Source organism: Muntiacus reevesi, chromosome 10, assembly GCF_963930625.1.
Source record: "Muntiacus reevesi chromosome 10, mMunRee1.1, whole genome shotgun sequence".
Classification (NCBI taxonomy): domain Eukaryota; kingdom Metazoa; phylum Chordata; class Mammalia; order Artiodactyla; family Cervidae; genus Muntiacus; species Muntiacus reevesi.
The window spans coordinates 45,489,544-45,516,988 of NC_089258.1; the positions used below are offsets into that span (position 1 = coordinate 45,489,544).

General features: G+C 43.3%; 1 protein-coding gene across 1 annotated transcript in view; it reads right to left on the reverse strand.

The window, feature by feature from the left end:
* Nucleotides 1–27,445, reverse strand: part of LOC136176275 (CUB and sushi domain-containing protein 1) — a 1,594,796-nt gene that overhangs the window by 50,998 nt on the left and 1,516,353 nt on the right. Inside the window, exons 51-53 of the mRNA XM_065946402.1 lie at nt 21,672–21,845; nt 10,813–10,986; nt 9,275–9,448 (exon numbers count right to left, since the gene is read on the reverse strand). Of these exons, the coding sequence (XP_065802474.1) occupies nt 9,275–9,448; nt 10,813–10,986; nt 21,672–21,845 (522 nt within the window). The remainder of the gene's footprint in view (nt 1–9,274; nt 9,449–10,812; nt 10,987–21,671; nt 21,846–27,445) is intronic.

The window sequence follows — 27,445 nt, forward strand, 5'->3', positions numbered from 1 at the left end:
TGCAGTCCAAGGGGTCACAAAGAGTCAGACATGGCTGACTAAACAACAACAACAACATTTATAAATGAAACAGACTGCAGAGAAGGTGAACTCCTCCTCATGGTTTTGGGAAGTTTGTAGGATGACGACCTCACAGCCAAGGCTTAGTGTGAAATCCTGCAGCCTTGAGCAGCTCCACTTCCTGCTCTGAGTCACCAGGCTTCAAAAAAATTTTGAGCAACATATTGGCTTCTACAGCAATTTTAACATGAGGCTGATAGCTTTTAACTACTTCCTAATAATAAATAAGCTTCTTCAATGTAAAGTCTAAAATTAATTTTCCTGCTTATATTTTTATATTATGAAAATGTTACAGTAGAAATGGCTGAAGTTAAAGTCTTTGTATGTAAGTGTGAGGGTTTAGGACAGCCTGGGACACACAAATTAATTCCTCCTCCTACCCCCATCAACATGCACTAATGCTTCAATATATGCCTGAAGAGATTTCTGTTAAACACCTGTCCTAAGTTGTCTCAATTGTGTCTAACTCTTTGTGACCCCATGGACTGTAGCCTGCCAGGCTCCTCCATCCAGGGATTTCCCAGGCAAGAATACTGGACTGAGTTGCCATGCCTTTCCCCCAGGGGATCTTCCCAATCCAGGGATTGAACCCGCATCTCTTACATCTCCTCCACTGGCAGACAGGTTCGTTACCACTAGCACCACCTGAGAAGCCTTGCATCAACACTTAATAGAATGTAAAATAAGGTGGCCCCTGGTTTGAGGTCTTCCCCTGTAGAAACTGCAGGGACAGGGGACGTGTTCTCCGAGCTTGAGTGCCTGCTGGTGTCGGGGAGGGGACCAGCCGCCACAGGTGCAGAGGAGAGAAGGGGCCGGGACTGGCTGCACCCTGACTGCCCAGGGCTGAAGGGCAGCTGTGGGAGCCACGCTGTCGCCCACATTTCAGACCTGCGGCAACTGCTGCACTCTTAGTTGGAGACACAGTGTCTAGCAGAGGGTAACACATCAGAGTAAAACCGGTGACAGACTCACTGTGGAGGTCTTCCCACATCCTAGCATCACACCCCTCAACACGCTAAGCAGAGACCTGGCCTTGATGTTCAGGTGTTAAAGCCTGACACAGAAGAGGAAGTCCTCAGTTGGGGAGAAAGGGAAAGATTGCATCATACACACACAGCCGACATGGAGTCCCGGAGGACGTTTGTGTTTATTGGGGGTTAAGATATTGATGTAATGGATAAGCAACATGTCTGAGGTCACAAAGGCAGTTACACCAGAGCTAGGTGAGGGTCAGAGCTCTGGACCACCTGAGGCCTCCTGAGCCTCCTGCAGTGGATGTAGGGCTTTGTGAGAAAAGGGCGGAAGGAGGGGAGGGGAGGGGGAGGGAAAGAGGGAGGGAGGAGGAAGGGAGGAAAGAACCATTTCCTTATCTTCTTAATTCTTTTATCTTACAATTTGTTTACATTTCCTTTTCTATGTTTACTCCTGTTACTTGCTTATTTCTTATTTTCTTTTATGGCTCATTAAAAATCTGATCACAAACAGGAAATACAAGAAATGATGCTCCATAATGGAAACTATAGCCAAATTAAACTCTTTGGCAGTGGGAAAAAATGGGTAAGTATTCGTTCACTCACTTTTTTTTTTTTTTTAAGTATTCATAGTTGATTAGAGTTCTGAGTAATATTTGTTTTTAAATTTTCCAGTAGAAGGAATTATGCAAAGTTGAGAGGACAACTGAAGGTGAGATGACTTCTGTGTTCAGTGTACTGCACAGAATAAATGTTTTCAGCTTGTTTACTAACTGCATGAATCAAAATTTAAATATAAGATTACTGGTCACAGGGGGGAAAAAACCCAAAAAACAATTTCTTATGACTGTTTTTCAAATACATGAAGGTAGCCTTTCATTTTTTATCAATAACTGATAAAAATAAACTGATTTTCAGTGTAATGTGATATTCAGGTTTGATAAAGAAGAAACATTCTCATTGATTATAATTGATTCCAGTTAAATTTCAGAGACAGGTGGGGGTGGGGAGACTGAGAACCTACTATGTGTCAGATACTTTGCTAAGCATGTCACATGCGCTGGTTTACTTAGAACTCACAGAAACCCAAACCTTCTCTGCCCATTTGTAGAAGAAAGCTGATGTTCTCCAGTGAAGTTGAGGATAACTAACTACAAGACCCTGGATTTGTAACAGGGAAAGCAGCAGGGCACACTTTTGAGAGGATGACTTAGCACAAGAATGCAACAGAAACCAATTAGAATCAAATGGGATCAAGGTGACAGACAAGAGAGCTCTTAATCCTCAATCAACAAGTGAAATGACACATCCAGAGGTGCCATGGAACTGTTAAAAGACCAAGGAGTAGGCAGTGGCCCAAATCCTGGAAATCTCCAACCCTTCGAATAATCCTCCCACTCACTAGCATATGAAATTACCCAGCCTATAAACACTAACCACACCAAATTTCGTGGCCACATTCGCCCTCTGCCAGGACCCACACTCTGTGAAGTGTGCGTCTCTCTGTATCTGAATAAATTCACTTCTTACCTATCACTTTGTCTCTCACTGAATTCTTTCCACGATGAGACATCAAGAACCTGAGTTCCAGTAGGTCTTGAAACCAGGTATTGTGGGTTTTGGCTGGATTTGAGTCCCAGCCACATGGGTTCAAGTCCCAAGCAGGGTTTTGGCTTGGTTTCAGTCCCACCCATATTGGTTAGAGTCCCAATCTGAGGTAAACACTTTCAGATTCAGTTATGTAAGTTTAGTGAGTTTTTGGTTTTTTTGTTTGTTTCCTTTTTCATTCCTCTCTAATCAGAACAAAGCCTTCCCTCACCCCATAGTTTCTTAATTTTCTTTATCCTCATGTATATAACAGCAAAGGACACATATTCTCTGCATTAAAATGACCAATCCAACAAAACTGTAGATAAGATGGAAAAAAATAAAAACCTCCTAATGTTTGCCTGTAACACAAACATTTTTACATGGGGAAAGAAAACACTGTAAGTCATCCTAAGACTGTCAGACTTGGTCTACCTCATTTCTTGTCCTTGAACTTGACATGTATTTTGGAATTTAAGAGATTAAAGACTCAGAGAATGCTCTTCTATAGAAACAGGGTCTTGAAATAGCAGATATAAACCTGACTCTTAGAGTAGACATGACAATGTCTATTTTCATTCCATGTTACCAAGTCTGCAGCCATACAACTTATTTACTCCAGAAAGATATTACTACCAGCAAAAAAGTGTGGCTTATTTATTTATTTATTTTCCTGGTCCTGTTGTAAAGGGGTGTTGAGTCGTTTCCTGTATATTGTTGTTGTTGAGTCACTCAGTCGTGTTCAACTCTTTGTGACCCCGCGGACTGCAGCATGCCAGGCTCCTCTATCCTTCACTCTTTCCCGGAGTTTGCTCAAACTCATGTCTGTTGAGTCAGAGCCATCCAACCATCTCATCCTCTGCCATCCCCATCTCCTCCTGCCTTCAATCTTTCCCAGTTCCTGGATGACAGTGAACTGATTTATCACAAATGTATCAGGCATGGTCTGGGCTTTCTTCTGGGTAGGGCTGAGTCTGAGGATAAAATGTGACTCAAGTGGAGAGACTGGAAATCTGCATCTAAACCAGCCTCACTTGAGCACAGATTTACCTGGAGTTTCATTCCAAAGTTCCGGTGGAGTTTCTCTGTCACATCATTAACCAGATACTATAGGGCTGGCTTCCCACAGGACTCAGATGGTAAAGAACCCACCTGCCAGTGTGGGAGACACAGGTTTGATCCCTGGGTCAGAAAGATCCTGTGGAGAAGGAAATGGCAACCTGCTCCAGTATTCTTGTCTGGGAAATGCCATGGACAGAGGAACCTGGCAGACGGCAGCCCATGGGTGGCAATGAGTCAGACACGACTTGGGAGCTGAGCACACATGCTCAGGATTCCAAATTCATTGACCCCCCCCCCATATTAAGACATGGGGGAAATGTATCCAAGATTTGGAGGGGGGAAGAAATGAAGCACAACAGCATGCTTACACAAGATACAACACCTTAGAATGTCTGGGGAATTATTCAAAGAATCACACAGAGAAGGATCAGGCCATAATGCAGGGCACATGGAGAATCTCTGGAAATTGTGTTAATAGGGGAGTTATTTCTGTTAACTTCAACTTTTTAAATTTCTTGTCACTTTTTTTCCTGACACTTTACCATCCTTATGAACCTGACCTCTTTGAAACCATGCTTTTCCTCACTGAATAATATACATGTAAATTCTGTGAATTAGACAGTACCCCGTACTTCATAAATGAAGCAACACAAAGCAATGGAGAATAACAAAAAACGTGAGCAGGAGGCACCTGGCTTGCCGGAGGATTTCTACTCGCCTCGAGGCTGGGATGACAACACTTTCGGTCATCTCCCCCTTCATCAGCGTTTTGGAGGTGCCAACTTTTAAAATTAAGTACTCACTTTAAAGGTCTGCTCTTCCAAAGGCAGGGTCAAAAGAAAAAGAAGACAAGCCACAGGATAAGAGACAGTATTAGAAATGACACAGCCAATAAAAGATGGCTACCAAAAACTGAAAAAGAACTCTTAAAACTCAACAATGGAAAACAACCCAACTGAAAAATGAGCCACAGACCATAACTGACCCCGCAGCAGAGAAGACTTACAGATGGCAAACGAGCACAAGGAAAGATGCTACAGGTCATACGTCCTCAGGGAGATGCAAATTAAACAACCAGAGATGCCACTGCACACCCATCAGAATGGCCAACGTTCAGAACACGGACAACTGCAGATGCCAGTCTGGATGGGGACAGCAGGAACTCTCATCGTTGCTGCTGGGGATCAGACTGTGCAGCCAGTTATGAAGACAGTTTGGTGGTTTCTTACCAAATTAAACATAGCTCTTACCATACAATCCTGAAATCCTGTTCCTTAATATTTACCCAAGGGAGTTAAAAATTTCTGTCCACACAGAATCCCACATGGGAATGATTACAGCAGGTTTATCTACAGTTGCTAAAGCTCGGAAGCAACCAAGATGTCCCTCAGGAGGTGAATCTCCAGATAGACTGTGATCCTTCCAGACATAGGATTTTACTCATCCCTAAAAACATACTATCAAGCCATTAAAAAGCATAGAGGAAAAAATGCATACACTAAATGAAAATTCAGATCTGAAATGGTTACATATTGTGGTTGCAACTTGACTTTCTAGAAAAAGCAAAGCTATGGATATGATAAAAAGATCAGGGGTTGCCAGGTGCTGAGGGGAAGAAGGAAGGCTGAGGAGGCTGAACAAGGAAATGTTAGGGCTGTGAAAACACTTGGCAGGTATAGCAATGACGGCTACATGTCCTCATGTGTGCGTGCTAAGTTGCCTCAGTCATGTCCCACCCTTTGTGACCCCAGGGACTGTAGCCCACCAGGCTCCTCTGTTCAGGAGTTCTCTAGGCAAGAATACTGGAGTGGGTTCCATGCTCTCCTCCAGGGGATCTTGCCAACCCAGGGATCAAACCCAAGTCCCTAATGTCTCCTGCATTGGCAGGCAGGTTCTTTACCACTGCCACCTGGGAAGCCACATGGCATCACACACCTGTCCAAACCCACAGGTCCTATGTTAAAACTGAAACCCTGGGTTTCCCTTGTGGTCCAGTGGTTAAGAATCTGCCTTGCAAAGCAGGGGGCACGTTCAATCCCTGGTCTGAGATGACATGCTGAGGGGCAACTAAGCCTTAGAGCTTGCCCGCATGCCCTAGAGCTAATGCTCTGTGGTAAGACAGCCACCACAATGAGAATCCTGAGCAGTGCAACTAGAGAGCAGCCATCGCTTGGTACAACTAGAGAAAAGCCCAAGCCGCATCGAAGACCCAGCACAGCCAACGTGTGCCGTGTAGGACCATCAGTGTTAATAAATGCGCCATCTTGCAGGGATGTTGATAATTACGGGTGTGCACTGTGGGGGCAAGGGGTACTGGGAAACCTCTGCACCTTCTGCTCAATCTTGCTATGAACCTAAAACTGCTCTAAAAAAATAAAATCTATTAAAAAAATAAGTCCTTTCCAATTTTTCAAGAAAAGGCAGGAAGAAAAGACAAGTCAAAATTAACACTGAAGTCATTAAAGTGCACCCTGGCCTCCTTCACACTGAGCCATAGACTGCTAAAGGACCAGCACCTATGGTAAAACACCAAGTGAAAGTGAAAGTTGCTCAATCGTGTCCGACTCTTTGTGACCCCATGGACTATACAGTCCACGGAATTCTCCAGGCCAGAATACTGGAGTTGGCAGCCTTTCTCTCCTCCAGGGGATATTCCAAACCCAGGAACTGAACCCAGGTCTCCCACATTGCAGGTGGATTCTTTACCAGCTGAGCCACAAGGGAAGCCCAAGAATACTGGAGTGGGTAGCCTTTCCCTTCTCCAGTGGATCTTCCTGATTCAGGAATCGAACCAGGGTCTCCTGCATTGCAGGTGGATTCTTTACCAGTTGAGCCACAAGGGAAGCCCTAAACACCCAGAACTACTGTTAAATGACAGGCATTTGATTTCTCCTCCATTGTTTTGGCCTAAGTTGGATGAAAATGATGGAGAAGGAAATGGTACACTCCAATATTCTTGCCTGGGAAACCCTGTGGACAGAGGAGCCTGGCGAGCACAGTCCATGGGGTCTGTACAGGAGTATAGACATGACTTAGTGACTAAACAATGACAAAGGAGAGTGAGGTACAGAAGAGTAATTTTGATAATTAAAAGCCTGCTATTTGAACTTACTCCATCTTTCCTTCAGCCAGAATGTCCTGTGTCCAGGGGACAATCTCAGCAGCTGCGGACCTTCCTCCCTAATTAACCAGCCCTGATCTCTGGATTATTGTCTGCATAAATGTATGAATTATTTCAGTCAGCTCTGTATTGACAGTATATGGCATGGCACTCAGAACATAGTAGGTACTTAGTAAATGTTAGGTTGAGGAGAAGGGTACTGGAGGGATGGATCGAGAAGGCCCTACATGCCTAAGACATCAAAGGCATAGCTATGCCGTAACCCCCTGTGAACATTAACTGGACCCAAATTTATGGGCCTTCATTTTTAATCATTCTTACTGTTGAGCTATCTTTCCCTGTCGTAGTGGATAAAGAAAACAGTTTGATTAAAGCTTTTTAACCTTCACCTAGGTCTGTCTAGTCAGGGCTATGGTTTTTCCAGTAGTCATGTATGGATGTAAGAGTTGGACACAAAGAAAGCTGAGCACCAAAGAATTGATGCTTTTGAACTGTGGTGTTGGAGAAGACTCTTGAGAGTCTCTTGGACTGCAAGGAGATCCAACCAGTCCATCCTAAAGAAAATCAGTCCTGAATATTCATTGGAAGGACTGATGTTGAAGCCGAAGCTCCAACACTTTGGCCACCTGCTGCAAAGAGTCAGACACGACTGAGTGACTGAACTGAATTGAATCTTTAGCCAATCTCTGAAGCTGCTGGGACAAGTGGCGGATACCATAGCCCAGTCTCTCCACTGTCGTCCAAGTGCCCAGGGCCCGGGGCAGACACGTGGGCCCCGTGTTTCCCTGTGAGGGGGGTGAATGAGTCACCATGGCTATCACAGCCATGCATACACCATGCTCAGCAAGCACTAGGGGCTGCTGGGGTGCCCCGCTGAAGGGGAGGGGCCAGACATACGTAGACACCCACTAGTTGTGCCAGCTCACTCGTGCCAGAGATCCCCCAACTCCATTCGTCCCAATCACTGCCCCTGACTAATATGATTTAACGATAACATGTAATCCACAAGGTGAACCTGCCAAGGTCCAGGCTGACCAGATGCCCCACACTGTCAGGAGACCAGCGCAAGCTTTGGGACGAGAAACCAGGGGCATCTCCGTGAGATACTCCACCCTTTCCTTCCCTGCAGCTCAAACGATAAAGAATCTCCTTGCAATGCAGGAGACCCAGGTTCGACCCCTGTGTCAGGAAGATCCTCTGGAGAAGGGAATGGCAATTCACTCCAGTATTCTTGCCTGGAGAATCCCACGGACAGAGGAGCCTGGTGGGCTACAGTCTGTGGGGTTGCAAAGAGTCAGACATGACTGAGTGACTAACACTTCACTTCTCCTCCCCCAACAGGACACACCTGAAGCCTGATTCTGGGGACACTGAGAACAGGGAACCTGCGGTCTGCTCTTCATGGCAAGACTTTCTCATGTTGAAAAGGGAGTTTTAGAGGGAAGTGGAATGAGGAGGTGTTACTCTGTTTTTGAGTTGCAGCCAAGCACTCTGATATAGATGTGTGCCAGTCTGAACAGGTAGGCAGCCAAATTTCAAGTAACTGCCTTTTGAAGCACAGCTTGAATTCCCACCCTGCTATTGTTGCTTTTGAATAGTGCTCTCTTGGGTACCCAGTGGGAAGGTGGGTGATTGTCAGAGCATGGGACCTTTGTAAGTGTCTGGCTTTAATACTGTTACTACCAAAAACAAACAGAAATAACACTTCACCTTCACATGGAAGAACACTTCAATAAGAGAGATGTTTTAATGGAAAGTAATTGGAGCAAAACCTTAAATAGCATGAATTAAAAGCTACAAGATGAACCTGTCAGTATCCAAGTTCTCTAAACTCTTAAAAACTCAAAAACTACAGAGCAGCATTTCCTTGGAAATTTAGGTGTTAATCCAAATCTGTGCGACAATTTTTAAAGAAGCAAATTTCTAAAACTTGAGATCTAAGTGTGAGTGCGAAAGTCTCTCAGTTGTGTCCAACTCTTTGCAACCAACTCTTTGGACTGTATAATCCATGGAATTCTCCAGGCCAGAATACTGAATGAGTAGCCATTCTCTTCCCCAGGGACCTTTCCAATTCAGGGGTCGAACCCACGTCTCCCACATTGCAGGTGGATTCTTTACCGACTGAGCTATCAGGAAAGCCCTGAGATCTAAAACTTGAGATCTAAAAGCAGTTAGAACTCCTTAAGTGCATCCCTAAGTCTAGAAGCGTAAGGACCAAAGGTGTGGAATATATGTGGTAGAGATAAATGAGTGCCTAAATGAGGAGAGGGATAAATGGAGGAAGTCTTTGAAGCATGAAGTCCCAGGGTTCTGTGACTGAATATCTGGCCAAAGACCAGAGACCATGGAGAGATTTGCGCATCATCCTCAGAAATGTTATCCCACCACATGGGAAGCGTGTGCAAAAGCCCTTGAAACAGGCAGACAGGCCCCCTGGTGTGTGATCGCCCCCGCTGACCGGGGACTCTCCTACCTCGGCAGGTGGGCAGGGGGCTGCTCCACTGGCCATTGCTCCGACACTGGGCTCGAGATGCACCCTGCAGCAGGTAGCCGGGGCTGCAGGTGAAGTTCACCACATCGTTCAGGTTGAACTCGCTGCCGTTGGTCAACCCGTGGGCGGGGTTCCCCGGGTGTCCACAGGTGATGGCTATGGAGGAAGGCCCACATGGTGGTCAGAAGACGAACTAGTTACCACCCTCACCTGGAATTCTTCATCATGCATATTCATATGTGTTAAACGTGTGACTTAAGAGGGTCGACAGCAGATCAGATATGTCACAGATTGTGTTTATATTTGGAAGTGGATATCAGGAGAGTCGTGGGTTGAACCCACAGGTTTTTATTATAAATAATTGTGGAAAATAACCAGCACCTGCATTTGTTCATAATCATAATTATTATTTCTTATTTATATCATGATGGAATATCAAGTAACTTTGAAATAAAACAATGAAAAACAAGATGCAAATTTTTTTTTGTTAATCATGAGTTTTGAATATTTTTCCCTTGGAAAACATCAGCTAATTAAGTGGAATTCTCATTTTGAGACATTAAAGGAATTTAGCTGAAAATTTAAATTATGTATGTATAAATTATTCCAAAATCAATCTAAACATCATGAAATTAGCAAAAATGAGGGCATGCTCAAATCCTATTTTCTTCAACATCCCCCATTTATGCAATCAACTGTCACCCTGTGATGCCCACACACACAGTAACACAAATCATGAAGATACTCTCGACCGGCCCTTTCAAAAGAAACACATTACAGCTGTAAAACCGTGTTCTTCTCACTTATCTTGTCAACCATTTTCCCTTCTAAGTAAAACTTTCACCCTTGACTGTACATTTACCATAGCACTATCACAGAGAAGATCCATCACTGTCGTAAACTTATATCAACGTTCCCTTTGTTTAGGAAAATAGAGAACATATTAGGAAAAATTGGTTTAAAAGGAAATTTGCAATAGAGGTACAATGTCTTCTAAAAATAGGAGCTGGCATTTGCCTTTGAAGTTAGAAAGTTTGAGGACAATTGTTACATACAGTTTCAACTTCTAGGAAAGGAAGGTCTGAGTACAAAGCTGTCTGTGTTCTTGATGAAGCAATGACAGACACACACAACTCAGAAGACTGTGTGGGCACGGGGCACCTGCGAAGTTGACCTGCAGGCTCAGGCTCAGCAGCTCAGACCTCCACTAGTCGGAGGTTGTGTCTACCTGGTCGTCCTGTGATGACGGCTAGGGGAATAAAGGCCTGACATTCTCATCCTGGGACCCATCTGAGATGAGCTGGTGAGCAAACGCAATGTGGATGGGAGGCTGGAGGAGGGCTGGGAAAACATGGGAGGAGGACCAGAGACGGAAGCGGGGGAGTGCCCGTGTTCTCTCTCTCCCGTCAGCTCTCCATCTTCTCCTCTGAGATCAAACATGTCTGCACTACAACTTAACGACAAAAGGGAAACAGCCCTAAGGGAAACACCGCCCGAATTAGTCCACAGAAGGTACTTACGGACGCAGACTGGGGTGTGTCCGGACCACTTGTGGTCTTGCAAGCATATCCGGACGGAAGTCCCCACGAGCCGGAAGCCGGGGTTGCACTGATACACCACCGTGTCCCTGTAACTGAAGCCGTCGCCGCTGATGTGACCATTCACGATGGGGTCCGGGGAGCCACAGTGGCCGGCTGGAAAATGAGCAAAACCAACGAAAACATGCTGGAGAGTGTGTCTTCTGTAAAAGCACCACATTCATGGCAAACAACAGGGGCCTACTGTCTAGCACAGGGAGCGATACACAACAGCCTGGAATACACCAGAGTGGGGAAGAATGTGAAACAGACTTGTGTATCACGTGTCACTGAGTCACTCTGCTGTAGGGAAGAGATTAACACAACATTGTCCATGGACTATATACATCCATCAAAAATTATAGAAGTAATACATTCATAATTTGCTTATCTTTATTGTCAAAGGACTAACAGCCTTGAATGCAAATGGTATTGAAAAATTTTCCACTTATATATATAAATATACATATAATATATATATATTTGATATGTTTTCCTTTTCAGCTTTTTAATTTTTCTCAAATTGTGGGAACATAAGTAATATCTCAAATATAAAATTGTTAAAGGGTATTCCTTAGTTATGGTTTCTCCATTTATTTCTTCTACTTATTTTTCATTCATATTTTATGGTATTTATCTGGTAAATAAAAGTCAAAAGAAAGGAACAGACACTTGGAATAAGGAAGAGACACTTAATACAAGTTCTGTAACCCTACTGAATATGTGTAGTGAAGAAAAGGATGGAAGGATTTCCAGTGAGAGATTAGATTCCTGAACTATTTATGAAATTCTAGAGGAAGGACTGGTGTCATAAAATAAGTCCAATTTCAGGAAGCGTCCAGCAGTGTCTTTGCGGCTGGGGATTCAATGAGGAGTAAGGCAGTCATAAGAAGTCTGACACAGAAAGCATCCCAGGGAGTTTCATCTTAAAGAGGTGAGGAGTGGGGAGGGGACATGTAGCCAAACTGGGCATCAGACACCCAGACAGGCAACACTGAAGGCCTAAAGGGAGGACACTGTTAGCTAGATCAAGGCGTCGAGTCCCTGTATTGGGAACCTTGGTTTATTCTTAAAGTCTCAGTTAAAATGACGATTATGGATCTATGGGACTAAACTATTCATTTTCCAGAAGGGCACCCATTTTATCCTTTTAGGTTACAGCCATACACATTTCACACTCTATGTTGTGCAACTTCCCCAGTTTTGGCTGCATTTAGCTGTTGGTATTCCAATGAGCACTGGTGCACACGTGCTAAGTTGCTCTTGTCATTTGTTTGCGACCCCATGGACTATAGTCCACCAGGCTCCTCTGTCCATGGGATTCTCCAGGCAACAATATGGAGTGCCATGCCCCGCTCCAGGGGATCTCCCAATCCAGGGATTGAACCCATGTCTCTAGTCTCCTACATGGCAGGCAGGTTCTTTACCACTAGCACCCCCTGGGAAGCCCTCCACTGAGCACAATCAGCAGCAAAGAAAGGACAAGAAACTCTATTAACTGAAAAAGAGAGAGAGAGAATTGGGATGAGGTATATGGGCAACCCTGCATGTTTCAAGAGAAAGTATCTCCTAAATTAAGTAAAGTGATGTGATTATCTGGGAGACCTGACACTGGGATGCCAGGCCTCCGGGTTTTGTGTTTGTTTGTTTCTTTTTCATTAGCATTCGGCTTCAGCTTAAACAAGATCACTAGATGTTTTTATAGGCAATTCTGCAGCCAGTATCATTGCACCTAGGTTAGGAGGCTGGATTTCTTGACAAATGTGTCAAATGTCCATCAAAGTGTGGACAGAAAATCTCAGAGTGAAGAGCATGTGGATTATTTTATTTTTCCTTCAATCCAACTTGTGAATTTAATAATCTGCCACAAATCAGAATCTGAGAGCTCGGGCTAGAAAGGAGCAAGTGAATTAGGTAGAATGCTGTAAAACTGTAACTGCACGAAATTTTTAATTCAATGAATGGGTTGACTGACAGAGAGACATATCCTATAGGACTGGATGGATTTTCTTTTAGTTTAAGTATGAATTACAAAATCTATTATTTTCAGTTTGCTTGAACTTTACATTTTAATTCTCCATTTTCTCCCTGCTGAGGACAAGCATTACTATGGAATGGGTAATTCTCTCTCAACTGCTTAAAATTGTTCTTGAGAGTCAGTAGCAGAACAAGGAATTCCATGCTGGGGTGGCTGTTTTCAGTTCTGGACAAGTGATTCTGTCTCACACACTAAACCGTGGAAAAGATCATTCATTGGCCAGCTAAGATGAACTGCATGATGGAATGGGAATTACATGAAATTCCAGAATGACTAAGATTCCATATGTGTGAGTGGGTCGCAAGGGTCTGAAGGTTTTGCCTCATCTGCAGAATGACTCCTCTGTGCCTTAAGCCATAAGATCACTGGTCTTTAAGTTTATGCTACTTCAGGTGTAATGACAGTGGTATTATTGTTTTTATTTACTATATTTTCGTTAGATGTCCCAAACAAAAGAGAGAACTTCTTTTAACAATCTTTCTCTAAAACTGAATTAGGTGGAATAAAATCCATGGAAAAAATTCTGCTAAAACACAGAGTAGAGGCCGGGTCAACTCTCAGGAGAAGTCCTGTTGGGAGGCTGTGAGTCAAACCCAAGGAGAACAAAGGACCCACAGGGGATTCTCGGCTTCCTCCCAGGTCCAGGGATTCCTGCAAACTCATTACGAGCGGGAACTGGACATGGTGGACAGCAGCCATGCCCCCTGTGGGATCCCTACTCACGGTCAGAAGTGCAGAGAAGACACCAGCCAGGGCCCTGATATCAATCGGCTTGGGTTAGCACATGGGCCAGGGGAACTGGATCTTCCTGGGTGTGACGTGTCTATCCCACCACGGCAGGGCCTCCACAGGCGCTGCCTCTCCAGGCAGCAGTTCTGGAAGGTTACAGTCCAAATTCTACACACAGATGCAATTGTGGTTTTTCAATCACTAAGTCATGTCCAACTCGTTGCAACCCCATGGACTGCACACGAGGCTTTCCTGTACTTCACTATCTCTCTGAGCTTGCTTAAACATAGAGTCAGTGATACCGTCCAACCATCTCATCTTCTGTCACCCCCTTCTCCTCCCGCCCTCAGTACTTCCCAGCATCAATATCTTTTCCAATGAGTCAGCTCCTTCACATTAGGTGGCCAAAGTATTGGAGCAGTAGCTTCAGCGTCAGTCTTTCCCAGTGAATACTCAGGGTCAATCTCCTTTATGATTGACAGATGCATTAGTATGTGTTGTAGACCAACAACACAGTTGTATGACAGAGCAAAAGTGTGCTTTGCCAGCTTGTTGCTAGTGGAGTGACTATTCTGAACACTGCCCTGGGATGAATGGAATCCCTCCATCCTCCAGCCCCCACACCTGCTGCCGCATCCAGGCATTTGGAAGGGGGCCCCAGGCAGGTGTATTTCAGAGATGGGGTCTCCCCATGGATAGGATTTCACACTGTCCAGGTGAGTTCTCTGCACTGCACCTTGTCTCTGATGTTGCAATGATCACAGCTGCAACCTGACAAAACCGCACCGCCTTTCAGGGGTGACCTCCCTGGGCGACGGACATGCAGTGTCAGAGGTCAGTCAGCAGCTGTGTCTGAGCACACAGTGAGCGCACAGACCGAATGCCTGGTTACAAACTCCTGCAATTACCTAGACTCATGCCATCTCAGAAGGAAATTCTGTGATGTGGGAACTGAATCCAGTTCCCCTGGTCCCACGGACACCTGCTCCTCCAGGAGACCCACCGGGCACCCTGGCTCCCAGGTGACAGGGGTGTCCTGGTCAGGGCAGACCTAGAGCCTACATCTCTCACTGTGGAGGTTGTGCGTTCACAGGAATTGAACAAGTGTGCCTCCTGTCACAAGGACACTCTCTCACACTCACACACACATACAGACACACACACACACACATTTCCCCCACCCCAGAATCCTCTACTTTAAGGTCACCTTCTTTTCACTGTGCCAGTTTGTATCAGGACAAATACTAAATATTGGTTTGGGGATTGGAAGTGAATACATTCACACATTTTTACAAAATATACAAACCAAATTCTTCAGCCTCTGTATTTGCTTTGTGATTACTGGCACTCGTTGCTGAAAATAAAATAAGAAGCATTACGACTATGCTGTACCTGCAGGAGACTGAGAAATGCAGTCTGCTTCATTCTGCTGGCTCCACCAGTAACTCCAGCTGGGGGTCTAAAGGCCTATTTGGCAGTGACTTTTAAAACCAGTTTACAAACTCCACCTGAGTGTTAACAAAAGGCCATGAAATGTCAGATGGATCAGATCCCCTTAAGCACAGGAAACAGGCTAATGACTGAGCATTAAACACTGATGTATACATTTAAATCTACAGATCTGACATATTAACGAAGGAACACATTTGAGTTCCCACAAACGAGACTTTTTTCTCTCCATGAGCAATTTTGGGGGGTATCCTTGAGCATCTTTGTGGAAGTCAGAGAAAATATAGTGTTGTAGTAAGTGCCTGAATCTTTGCGAGGATCGGCAGGTGGGGTGTGATGAGCTGAACGACATTCAGGGCCCTTAGTACCACCAACAACCAAGGCTGGTCCCTTTGCCACAGAATACATTTGTTTCAAGTCTCTATTTGACATACTCTGAAAGTGGACGTGTTGGTCGCTTAGTTTCAGGTCCAACTCTGCAACCCCATGGACTGCAGCCCACCAAGCTCTGTCTGTGGGGTTTCCCAGGCAAGAATCAATACTCAACTCAATTATCTCCTTTATTTTAGGTTTCCCTGCAGAAGGAGACTCTACCTCTAGGACCATCTATTTACAATACCCATATGGCGAGGGTTGTTTTGTCTTGAATTCAGCAGATGGAAATAGTTTTTCTTACTTCTTCTTCTCCACTCTTAGTCTGTGAGTTCTAGATCTGGGTCTTGGTCTCTGCACCAGCTCTGAGCCCCTGCCTGATCCAGGGGGTGTCTGTGAAAGGACATGGATTCCTCCCACATCTTTTTGCCATAGTCCCAGACCCTCAGCACCACGGGACCACACAGAGCTCCCTGAGGACCACCTGTGAAATTAGCACTGAGTCTTCCAAATATTTTACCTTCCCTGACTATCATACAGCCTAAATTTTAGACTGAAGATAAATTTTATACCAGGATCAAGGAGGGCAGGGTTAATCTTTTTCCTCTAATATCTTTTTGCTGCGATACAAGCATTGTCATAACCAGTTGTTTTATTAAAATCTGTACATGGATGTGTCACAAAACACAAGGTACTTGAATCCTTTCTGGTTTTATTCTCTAATAGCTATGGAAAAGCAGGGTCTACAATATCATTTTGAATCATGTCATCTATTAACAGTTATTTCAGCCACTCAGATGTCACCATGATATCACATTACAAAAGAATTCATCTCCCCATAGGTCATCAAAGTGCAGCAAATGCAAACTTACCTCCAATAACAGCAAAATAATCAAATGAAAAAGAGATAATGTTCTTTGTGGGGGAAATGTCTCAATCTATCACTGATATCTTGAGGACTACAGACTAAAGAAGGAAGACAGTGAAAGTCATGATGGGTTATTATGTGTTGAAAAGCTAAACGATATCAATGGTCTTAAAAGATGAATGTGGTTCCTGCGATAGGAGACCTGGATTATAAATGGACAACCTGGTGGAGCCGGTATGTTCTCTGTTGAGTTCAATGCAAGCTACCGCAGGGAAGATAAACAGAAGGAGATAATTAAGGCAGCGTGGGGACTGTAACACTTCCCTGATGGATTGTAAGGTACCTGATGCGTAGATATGGGGTCAGCCTCCTTGGCACTTAATTCTGCAGCCCAGGGAGATGCAGAGAGCTGCACAGTAGACGGTGAATAAGAACACGTCCTGGGCAATTCCCAGCCTGGCAAGACCCTGCTTGTAGCAGAGATGCGGCACTGATTAAGCGAGGGTGAACCGTTTATGCTCACAGGGAGCACTTTGCCTAAATTTTAGTTCTAATCATGGTTGCACACGGGGTTGCCAAGTTTTCCTTATTCTATCTTTCCTCAAAAGTTCTAGCTTAGAATTCTGACAAGAGACCTCAAATATAGCACAGGTTCAGTTCTCAGATGTCAGACAAAGAAAATCACCTTCATCGTCTTAAATCCAGCTCTCCTACTGTTAACAGTCATGAGACTCCCACTGTGACAGTGTCCATGTGTGTGCTTGGCCATTTCTGCTGTCATAATCATAAGGAATCTGGCATGTACTTCCCTGCTGGAAATCATTGGAAATAACCATTGTACCCCAGTTAGAAACAGGATGCCTGCTCCATGTGAAACAGAATTTCAAGCAAAGGAATTCTTTTGTTCTAGTAACTCTAAAAATAAACAAGATACTTTACCCACAACTTGAAAAAATGCTTTTGCCAAAGTGTTTTGCATTATGATGGAGAAAGCATGCTGGGTATAGAATCAAAACAGCACAGAGTCCCATGGAGCCCCACACGAACACTTGCCAGGTGGCCAAGCACTTCTTCAGGAAGTCTTCATCGCATTCCTGGACAGATCCCACTTGTTTAAGAATAAATAAGGGAAAATATTTCCTATATTGAATCTGAAAACTATTTTTCTGTATGCACATCTGGTATTTGAAACCAATGAATGGAATTACGTCTCACTAATGTCATTAGCAGCCCTGGTCCTTGCCCTTAGCAGATGTGTTTAATTAATTTTAGTTTTTAAATTCTTTCCCACCAACTATTTTAAATATTTGAAAAGAGCTATTAATTACCTAACTTTTCTTTCAGCCAAACTGAAGATCACAAGCTTTCTAAACATTCCTCACATGTCATGGTTACCAGAACCTTCACTACAAATGCATTTCAAGTCCTCAGCAGCTCACTTGAACTACCTCACAGAACTGAAGTCTTCACCCCAGACATGGACCGCCTAGGCACATGGGACGAGAAGGAAACTGAAGGAAATAATACCGGTGGCACAGCCATCTCTTAGCGCCAATGAGCCTCTGTTACCCAAAACACACGGTCCTTCTGTGTGTGCTATGACTTCATAATTTTCACCTCATCATGTACATTTAAAGCTATTTTACTTTTCATTATGAGTAAAATGTCATACTAATTCCATTATTTCCTTAAGTCTGCATCTGTATGTACTAAACTGCTTCACTCATGTTTGACCGTGTCCGACTCTGTGGACTGTACCCTGCGCCGGGCTCCTCTGTCCATGGGATTCTCCAGGCAAGAATACTGGAGTGGGTTGCCATGCCTTCCTCCGGGGAAGTCCTTCCCGACTCAGGGATTGAAGTCACATCTTTGACGTCTCCTGCATTGGCAGGAGGGTTCTTTACCACAAGCGCCACCTGAGAAGCCCTTCTTACGTCTAAAAATAATCTATTTGGCCAATCATTGATTTGAAGGGTTCCTGCATCTGTCATCAGATATTTATTTTCAGTCTTTCAGCTAGCATTGTCACGGTCTTTCCCCATCTGAGCATCTCCACACTGACAGGGCTCTGTTCTCCACCTGCTTATCCTTCTCCCCATGTTCTCCACTGTCTCCCACACAGTCTTCTGGGCCCTGTGGACATATATTCTTGCCAGGTTACATGATATTATCTACCCATCGGCAAGCCGTTTTTTTCAGGAAAAGAGTTATCCTCCATTGTCATAGTCTGTGTATTATGAATCCCAACCTGTAAAGTCTCACTGAGACTATGTTTACAACTTTCAGAATCTTTAGACTTTTTACCCATTCTTTACTCACTGGTTTAGAATCTCACATGGCTAAGCATCATTTCTCATCCTTTTCTAGGTGGTTTTTTGTTTTTTTTCAATTATTTTTATTAGTTGGAGGCTAATTACTTAACAATATTGTAGTGGTTTTTGCCATACATTGACATGAATCAGCCATGGATTTACATGTGTTCCCCATCCTGATCCCCCCTCGCGCCTCCCTCCCCATCCCATCCCTCTAGGTCTTCCCAGTGCACCAGCCCTGAGCACTTGTCTCGTGCATCCAACCTGGGCTGGTGATCTGTTTCACCCTTGATAGTATACTTGTTTCAGTGCTGTTCTCTCTGAACATCCCACCCTCGCCTTCTCCCACAGAGTCCAAAAGTCTGTTCTGTACATCTGTGTCTCTTTTTCTGTTTTGCATATTGGGTTATCATTACCATCTTTTAAAATTCCATATATATGCGTTAGTATACTGTATTGGTCTTTATCTTTCTGGCTTACTTCACTCTGTATAATGGGCTCCAGTTTCATCCATCTCATTAGAACTGATTCAAATGAATTCTTTTTAATGGCTGAGCAATATACTCTGGCCTCCTCCAATTGCATTATTCTTCATATCCTGCATCCAGGTTCTACAACACTAGCATTTTATACACTATAATCTGGACATTTTCCTTCCTCTGTCTTTCAGCTTAACTCCCTCATCCAGAAGTGTCTCAGTCACACTGCATCCCACCGAGGCTGTACCTTTGAGCACCTCCATACAGCTAACTACGCATCTCATTCTTTCCACTTCAAAGCCCTAACCTTCCATCAGAAGAATGCCACGAAACAGGTGAAGGTTTGCTTGCAATCAACAAGACTCAAGCTGGCTCCACGATTCAACAGTTACAAAAACTGAAGTTGCCACTGAAATTCCCTGTGGCCACTGCTGCCTTAGCATCCCAGGGTCACTGGAAGGGCCAATAAGGCTTTCGTGGGCAGTGATCCACCAAGCAAGTGAACTTCAAGTTTACTCTCCATCTCACAGTTAAGAGCAGAGATGGAATTTCTTAGATCACCGGATTCCTTTCTTTCTAGACACGCTTCACTGCAGCTGACGGAGAAAACCTACCCCAACCACAGCAGCCTAAAGCAAAGCACCGCTCACCAGCCAGTCTCATAATAGCAGTAGGAAAGCACAGGACGTCTCAGAAGCAGCACTGCCTCCCAGGAAATACCACATAAATCCCAGGGAGATGTCCTGGATGGCTGAGAACTACAGCGACTACACTGAACAGGGCCTCACACGCACGCCTTGTGTTAGAACAGCATGGATCCAAGTCTTGTGCTAATCTGAAGAAAGTCACTCCACGGAGAAGCATGAGAACCTCCTTCTAGCATTGGTTACCTGTTTCCTGGTCTGCTGCTTCCTTCAAATGCCTGAGTATTTCTTCAAATTCCCTCCAGTAGAAAGAACAGATTATTACTATTTATTTATTTATTTTTATTTTTTTTATATTGTAGTGGTTTTTGCCATACATTGACATGAATCAGCCATGGCAGCATTATTACTATTTAAATTCACTGGTCCTGGCTGAGTTCCTGAAGTCAGCCTCGCCTGCAGAGGTTCAGAAGCCTAAACTTCCCACTTCTGCTGTGTTGGAGTGGTTACAAAGCTATCAAGATCATAGAGACAGTTATAAAAGGGGCTTCCCTGGTGGCTCAGTGGCAAAGATTCTGCCTGCAATGCAGGGGCCACAGGAAATGTGGGTTTGACCCATGGGTTAGAAAGATCCACTGGAGGAGGGCATGGCAACCACTCCAGTATTCTTCCCTGGAGAATTCCATGGACAGAGGAGCCTGGTGGGCTACAGTCCATGGGGTCGCAAAGAGTTGGACAGGACTGAATAGACTTAGCATGCACACATGCAAAGGCAATTAACATATTTTACTAATCACTTGCAGACCTAGAAGAAGCATTAAAATCTCTGCACTTTAAACTGCTTACTCAGCAATTTTCATACACTTAAGTTTTCAAAGGAAAAACTTTCAACCCAATTTTTTTAAACATTTTCTTTTAATGTGGATCATTTTGAAAGTCTTTATTGAATTTGCTACAATATGCTTCTGTTTTATATTTTGTTTTTCTGGCCACGAGGCATGTGATCAGGGATTGTACCAGCACCCCTGCACTGAAAGGTGAAGTCTTAACCACTGGATCACCAGGGAAGCCCCTCAACCCAATTTAAAAAAAAATTATCATGTAGAAAATGTTAATCCTCGGGAAAAAGAAGACCAAATTATTAATACTATGCACACTTTCTATTTTACATAGTTCATTGTCCTTACACTGACGGACATTAATGGCACATTAACTTACTAAGGCAATTTAAAACTTTTTAAAAAAGATAACAAAGAAAAAGTGAAAGTCACTCAGTTGTGTCTGACTCTTTGCAACCCCATGGACTATAGCCTGCCAGACTCCTCTGTCCATGGAATTATCCAGGCAAGAGTACTGGAGTGGATAGCTGCTCCCTTTTCCAGGGGGGTCTTCCTGATCCAGAGAGCCAACCAAGGTCTCCTGCATTGCAGGCAGATTCTTTACTGTCTGAACCACCAGGGAAGCCCCATTTTAAACAATTCATTGTCCTTACATTGATGGACATTAATGGCACATTAACTTATTAATGTAATTTTAAAATTTTTAAGAAGATAAAATATATGACAATTTTAAAATTTATTTTTTGTGCATTCTATTTTTTTTCAACGTGTGTGTGTGCATTCTAAAACCATGAAGGCATTCGAGGGCAGTGCTACCTTCAGCACTCTATAAAATAATTTTTGTGTCATTTAAGGCAATATATGACCTGCATTTATCGCTCAGATTTTTAAAAATCCCTTTGGATACTTAAAGAGGAAGTGATACTCTAAAGAGCAGCGTTAAAGGCCCCGGGAGGATTTAGTTACTCTCCATCAGCGCTTTCATGGCGAGAAGTACCACGTTCTGTCTTGCTGTTCTCCATCTTTGAGGTCTGTTTGAAGTAAAGCAGTGCCCTTGGAAAGATTAACTCACCCAGACAGCGAGTCTCGGGGCCGCTCCAGAGCCCGTTGGCTAAGCATTCTCTGACGTGGGACCCCACGAGTGTGTAGCCCGAGTTACACGTGAATATGGCTGTGGCACCGTAGACCGTCAGTGTTCCAATCTTGTTCCCATTTGGGGGAAAGGACAGGCTTCCACATGAGATCACTAGAACGGAAAGAAAAACAGAGTGAGCATTGTTGCAGGTCTGACATAGACTACTCTCTGTGTAAAAAACCACAAAATCTCAAGTCTTCATCTTCATTAAGAATCTGGGGGGCAGGGGTGTCATCTCAGGGTGACATGACCCATCACCTGGTAAGTTTAATTTCCCTTCTCTTGTATCCTTGGAATGAAAACTTAAAACTTTAGAGTAGAATCCAAAACAGAATAAGTCCCTTCCTTCATCCATTGCTATTTTTTTTCATCCTCACAGGTAACTAAACTTTTCTTTAAATACACAGTATACACATATCTTACCATACAAGCAAGTCAGTCCAACAAGTTGACTTTCTGTCCTCTTTTCTGCTTACATCAATTACAAGAATCTCATCACAGTTACTGGACATCCACATGTGCGTAACAGGAATTGAGACACATGGCTAGTCTTCTCCAAAGTCATAAACTGGTACAAAATGTACGGACTTAAACCCCAGCATGCCCACTACAGTAGAAGGACTGAGCTCACTTTTTCTTTCATTTACTATTTGTTGGGACCATGAGCTTCATAAAAATGCTGACTATATGGAATGTGTGCAGACTTTCTGAAAATTAAAACAATAGGCACCCAGTTTACATGTATGTTCCAGCATAATTATTGATCACTGACCACTTACACCGACACGATTAGTCCAGGTGCGGAGAAGAATGCAGTGGTCACTTTCATTATAGATATTTGTAACACCACCTGACTCCCTGTACTTGCAAAATCCACTCACAAAATCAACATCAATCTGATGTTTGAGCACCAAAAAAAAAAAAAAAAAAAAAATCAGCAGAATCTCAGGGGAGGAGGGAATCATAAAGTCATCAAGGTGAACTGCTCATTAGAGGCTTAAATGTGATTTAACAGGTGAGAGTGAAAGTGAAAAGCTCTTCTAAGAGGAGTGATAAAAATTTCCTGCTGCACTAAGTGAGTTTTTATGTGCAAAGGGCTTGGGGCAAAGCCGCCAAGTAGCTAGAAATGACTGAGTCCTCGTTAGCAGTAAACTGTTAAGAGGCAGTAAAAGGCAAAGAACAAGCACACACATGCTGGCTGCAGGCCGCCCGGGGTCCACTCATCTTTGCCAGTTCTGAGCTGGGTGACACCGCCAACCTCTCTGGGTCTCTGAGACATCCTGGTTCGTCTCTGAAGGTGTTAACGCCAGCCCCGGCCAGGTAGCGCTGCGCGCTGAGCTTGGCGAGAGGACAGCGGGTGGGGGTACACTAATGCAGTGCCCTGCGCCTGGCCGGGGCTGGGCCGGTGTCCGCCAAGGGTGAAGGACACCTCGGGGCCTATTTGGGGAACTGGTTCCAAAATCTGAAAGCCTTTACTGAAAATTCAAGTGAAGACAATTTTACCATTTAGACCAATCTTTTGAATTAAGCTGATTTTACTCCAAGACCCAAAACCCTGGTTCCGTTTCAAACAGACATGCACAGCCTGGAAATGTGTGCTCTGGGGGCACCGCTCATCAGAAATCTGGAAAGGTCAGCTCTGGAGCATGTCCTGATGAGAATGTTATTGTTGCTGAGGGAGCTGTGAGGACTTCTTAGTTTCTGGGATTGCTAAACTCTTACAGGGTCGTATCTCATGCATTCAGTAATACTGCTAACGCGTTTGCTCTTCCACACGTCCATGGGTTTCAGTCAGATTCAGATTTTTTTTACAATTAATTATAAACTTCTCATTATGCCTTTTCTCAAACATGGTATGAACTTAACTTTGAGTGATGATATTTAAAGATCCCCTTGCAGCCACTCAGGATGGCTGGACCGTGTTTTGAAACCTCAGCGTTAGTAAGAAGGGAGGTCTGAGCACACTTCCTCTTGGAGGTCCTGACGCACTGTCAATGGTGGAGCAGCAGAAAGGAGCGTGGCTTTCACATCTGTTCTATTTTTTTAGCCTCTGTTAAAAATATTCTGGTAACTAAACTATTTTAGGCTTGTCCTCTACTAAGCTTCACTAGACTGTATATAAGAACTACTGGGACAAAGCTTTAGCTTTCCAGCAGCTGGATAATGGGGTCTCAGATGTGGAGATCTGGGTGGCAGAAAACCTGCCACGTTAATGAGGTGCGCAGCACCAACGTGGAAGCCCCCTAACAGAAAGAGAGGACTCCTCTACCCTAAAAAACAAATGAAATCTTTCATCAAATTTCCAAGGGAAAACTTTATGTCCCTGTTCTCTTCTTCTATCAAGCTTTCAAGAATAAAGACAGTGACCCTCAGATAATGCACACCCTTGGGCACAGAGCTTGGTCTCTTATACTGTTTCCAGTAACAGGTAGCAGGGCTCCTTGGAGAAGAGCAGATTCCATGTTTGGGCGAGGAAAACTCAGGAGGAGCATAAAACACCCTGTCTCTATGAGGAAATGCGGCTGATTCAAAGATGTCAGAGGTTCAAGTGTAAATGCACGCCCCCTGGCCATAGGGTGACCAACCGAACAACAGATACTAACAAAGACACAAAACCAAAAGGCGAGCAAAGATTTCCGTGGAAGCCAATGCTTTTAGAAAAGGCCACACATCCTCAAGGACGTTTGAAGGAGACAAATAACAAAGTGAGATAGAACAGCTCCTGCTCAACGCAGTCAGTCAGCGAAGGCCCAACCATCTGCAGAGAATGTCTGTGGCCCAGATGCCTGGAGACGTCTTCAGGCCTAGGGCCTGGTGGTGACTGTCCATGGACCAGACCCAGCATGAGACCCAGCGGATTAAAGGACGTCAATTGAAAGTCGGGAAAACAGGCTTCTGAGAAATCAGAAAGAGGGAGGTAGAGATACAATTCATGGATGGCCGAAGCCAAGTTCTGCCTTCTTTTCACAAATGAGGGTGGAACTGGGCTGCCAATGGTTCAGTTTAAGAATCAGTGTGTTTTTCATCTTTTACTATTGTTGAGTCTGTAAATATTACTGATTGAACACCATTGTATCATGACTGGTCAATAGAATTCTATATCATTAGAACCACCATTTAATAGAAAAATCTGTAATCACTTTTTAAAATCCAGATGTATATCAGAATGATCTTGGAATTTTCTGAAAAATACAAATGCCCAGGTATTGCTTTCTTAAAATTTTTTTCTGGAGCTCTAGATGTGTTTCTAAAGAGCAGTCATTTTTAAAAACAACTGAGCTATATGATGATCTTTTACTTTTATCTAGTTTGTTTCACTTTTTCTATTTGATATTCAGTGCCACCACTTCATTTAGTTTATGTTCTCTAATTTCTTCATCTCTTTTGTTCTTTCTCAAACCTTTATCTAGTGTAGTGGAGAAGCTTTTGTATACATACTATACATATACGTATATATATAGTATGTATAATATATATATATTTTAGAAAATTTAAGAATTATTGCCTAGCTAAAAAAAATATGACATTTAATTCCACTTGGTTGACTTAGTAGGAATACAATGCTTGATTTTTAATCTATATTCATTCAAAACTTTGATATAGTTCCATGTACTTTGGCATCTAGTATGACTACTAAAATTCTAGAAATTTATTATCTTAGTGATTTAAAAAAAAGATTTCAACAAGGCTTAAAATTTCTAATCCAATCTGAGACTATAAAGAAATACAATGTTATTTTTAAAAAAGGAAAGAAAAGAAATAAATTAACATGTGATACAGTAATATTAATTGAAGGAGAGATTTTGTTCCAATTTCACAAAATTTCAGTCTAGTGTCCATTATTTTTTTTCATATCTTATTCAAGACTCCACATTGTATTTGATTTCACTGAGCAGCCTCAGCTGCATGCAACAAATTCTGGCAAATTTTCTTTTCATTTTTATTCTATTGCAAATATTTTCTAATTTTCCTTGTTATGGCTTCTTAGGTACATTCATCATTTAATAGTGGACGTTTATCCATTATATGCAATCTAGAAAAATGGTACTGAAGAATTTACTTAGGGCAGCAGTGGAGAAACAGACATAGAGAACAGACTTATGGACATGGGGAGAGGGGAGGAGAGGGCGAGATGTATGGAAGGAGTAACATGGAAACTGACATTAGCATATGTAAAATACAGAGCCCACGGGAATTTGCTGTGTGGCTCAGGAAACACAAACAGGGGCTCTGTAACAACCTAGAGGGGTGGGGTGGGGAGGGAGACTGGAGGGAGGTTCAAAAGGGGGGGACATATGTATACCTGTGGCTGATTCATGCTGAGGTTTGACAGAAAACAATAGAATTCTGTAAAGCAATTATCCTTCAATAAAAATTAATTTTAAAAAGTGGATATTAAAAAAAGTGGATATTTAATTTGCAACTACATGGGACTTAAAAAGGTAATGCTGATATTAATTTATCATTTTGATATTAATTTCTCATTTAAATGCTTTCTCCTCTGCAATCACCCTCTGTGTTTTTTTTTAGTCTAACTTTATTGAGGCTTTTGATGGCCAAGTTGAAGATCTCTCTTAGTAAATGTCACATTGCACTTGAAAATGTGAGAGCTATTTTCAAATATCTTTTGATAGTGATTTCTAACACAATTCCACAGTGATAAGAGAACAGACCCTATATGATTTCAATACCTTTAGACCATGACATTTTTGCACTTTGTTTTATGTCCCTTGTATTCCAGGGTCTCCTAGTTTACAGCCTATGGGAACTTGAATAGAATTTATATCCTACTGTTGTGTGAAAATTGTTTAAATCTTAATTATGTTGAATTGGTTCATAGTGCTTTTCAGGTCTACTATATTCTTCTACTTCTCTGTATACTCATTCTATTAATTTTTAAGAGTTTGATATCGAAACTCCAACTAAAAATCTTAATTCATCTACTTAAAAATAATTGTAATATATAGGAGAACTATAGGTAACCCTGTTATGCATTTTCCAAGTCTCCTGTAAATGTTATCATACTTCCATAATTTAAAAAAACAAAAAAGAGAAAAAGGGCAAAAGAATCAGTGTTTTTGTAAACACTCCTTTAAATATTAATAGAAGACTAGGGAACTCCCTGGTGGTGCAGTGATTAAAACTCTGTGCTTCTACTGCAGGGGCTCTGGGTTAAATCCTTGGTCAGGGAACTAGGCTCCACATGCCATGCAGCAGGGTCAAAAAATTAAATTAAAAATAAATAAATAAATGGATGGAAGGCTCTCCCTGTAAGGGTCCAGCATCCCAGAATGGCAATCTGAGTCCTAAGTATACAAGGCTGGGGTGCAGAAGGCACCCCCCAGCCCAGCAAACCCCCCATCTTGGGGTCACAGGACAAACAGGGAGGATGGGAAACTGATGAGACTGGTTATCTGCAGGAGCTCTCCAAGAGCTCCTCATCCACGGGAGGTGAGCCAGCGCCTGTGTGCAAGTCCCCGTGTCCTGTGTGAAACTGACAGAGGATGTTGGCTGGGAAAGTCTGAAATAGCAGAAGGTAGAGGCCCCGACTCCTCCTCCACTTGCCTTCTGAGTTTAATGCCCGAGTCTCAGAATCACAGCCTGAGATTGCTGGTGGGAGGTCGCGGGAAGGGGGGCACTCACTAATTCAGGTGTCTAACATGGAGAAGTTCAGCACCTTCAGTGACCGGGCAACGAGTCAAACCAGGACA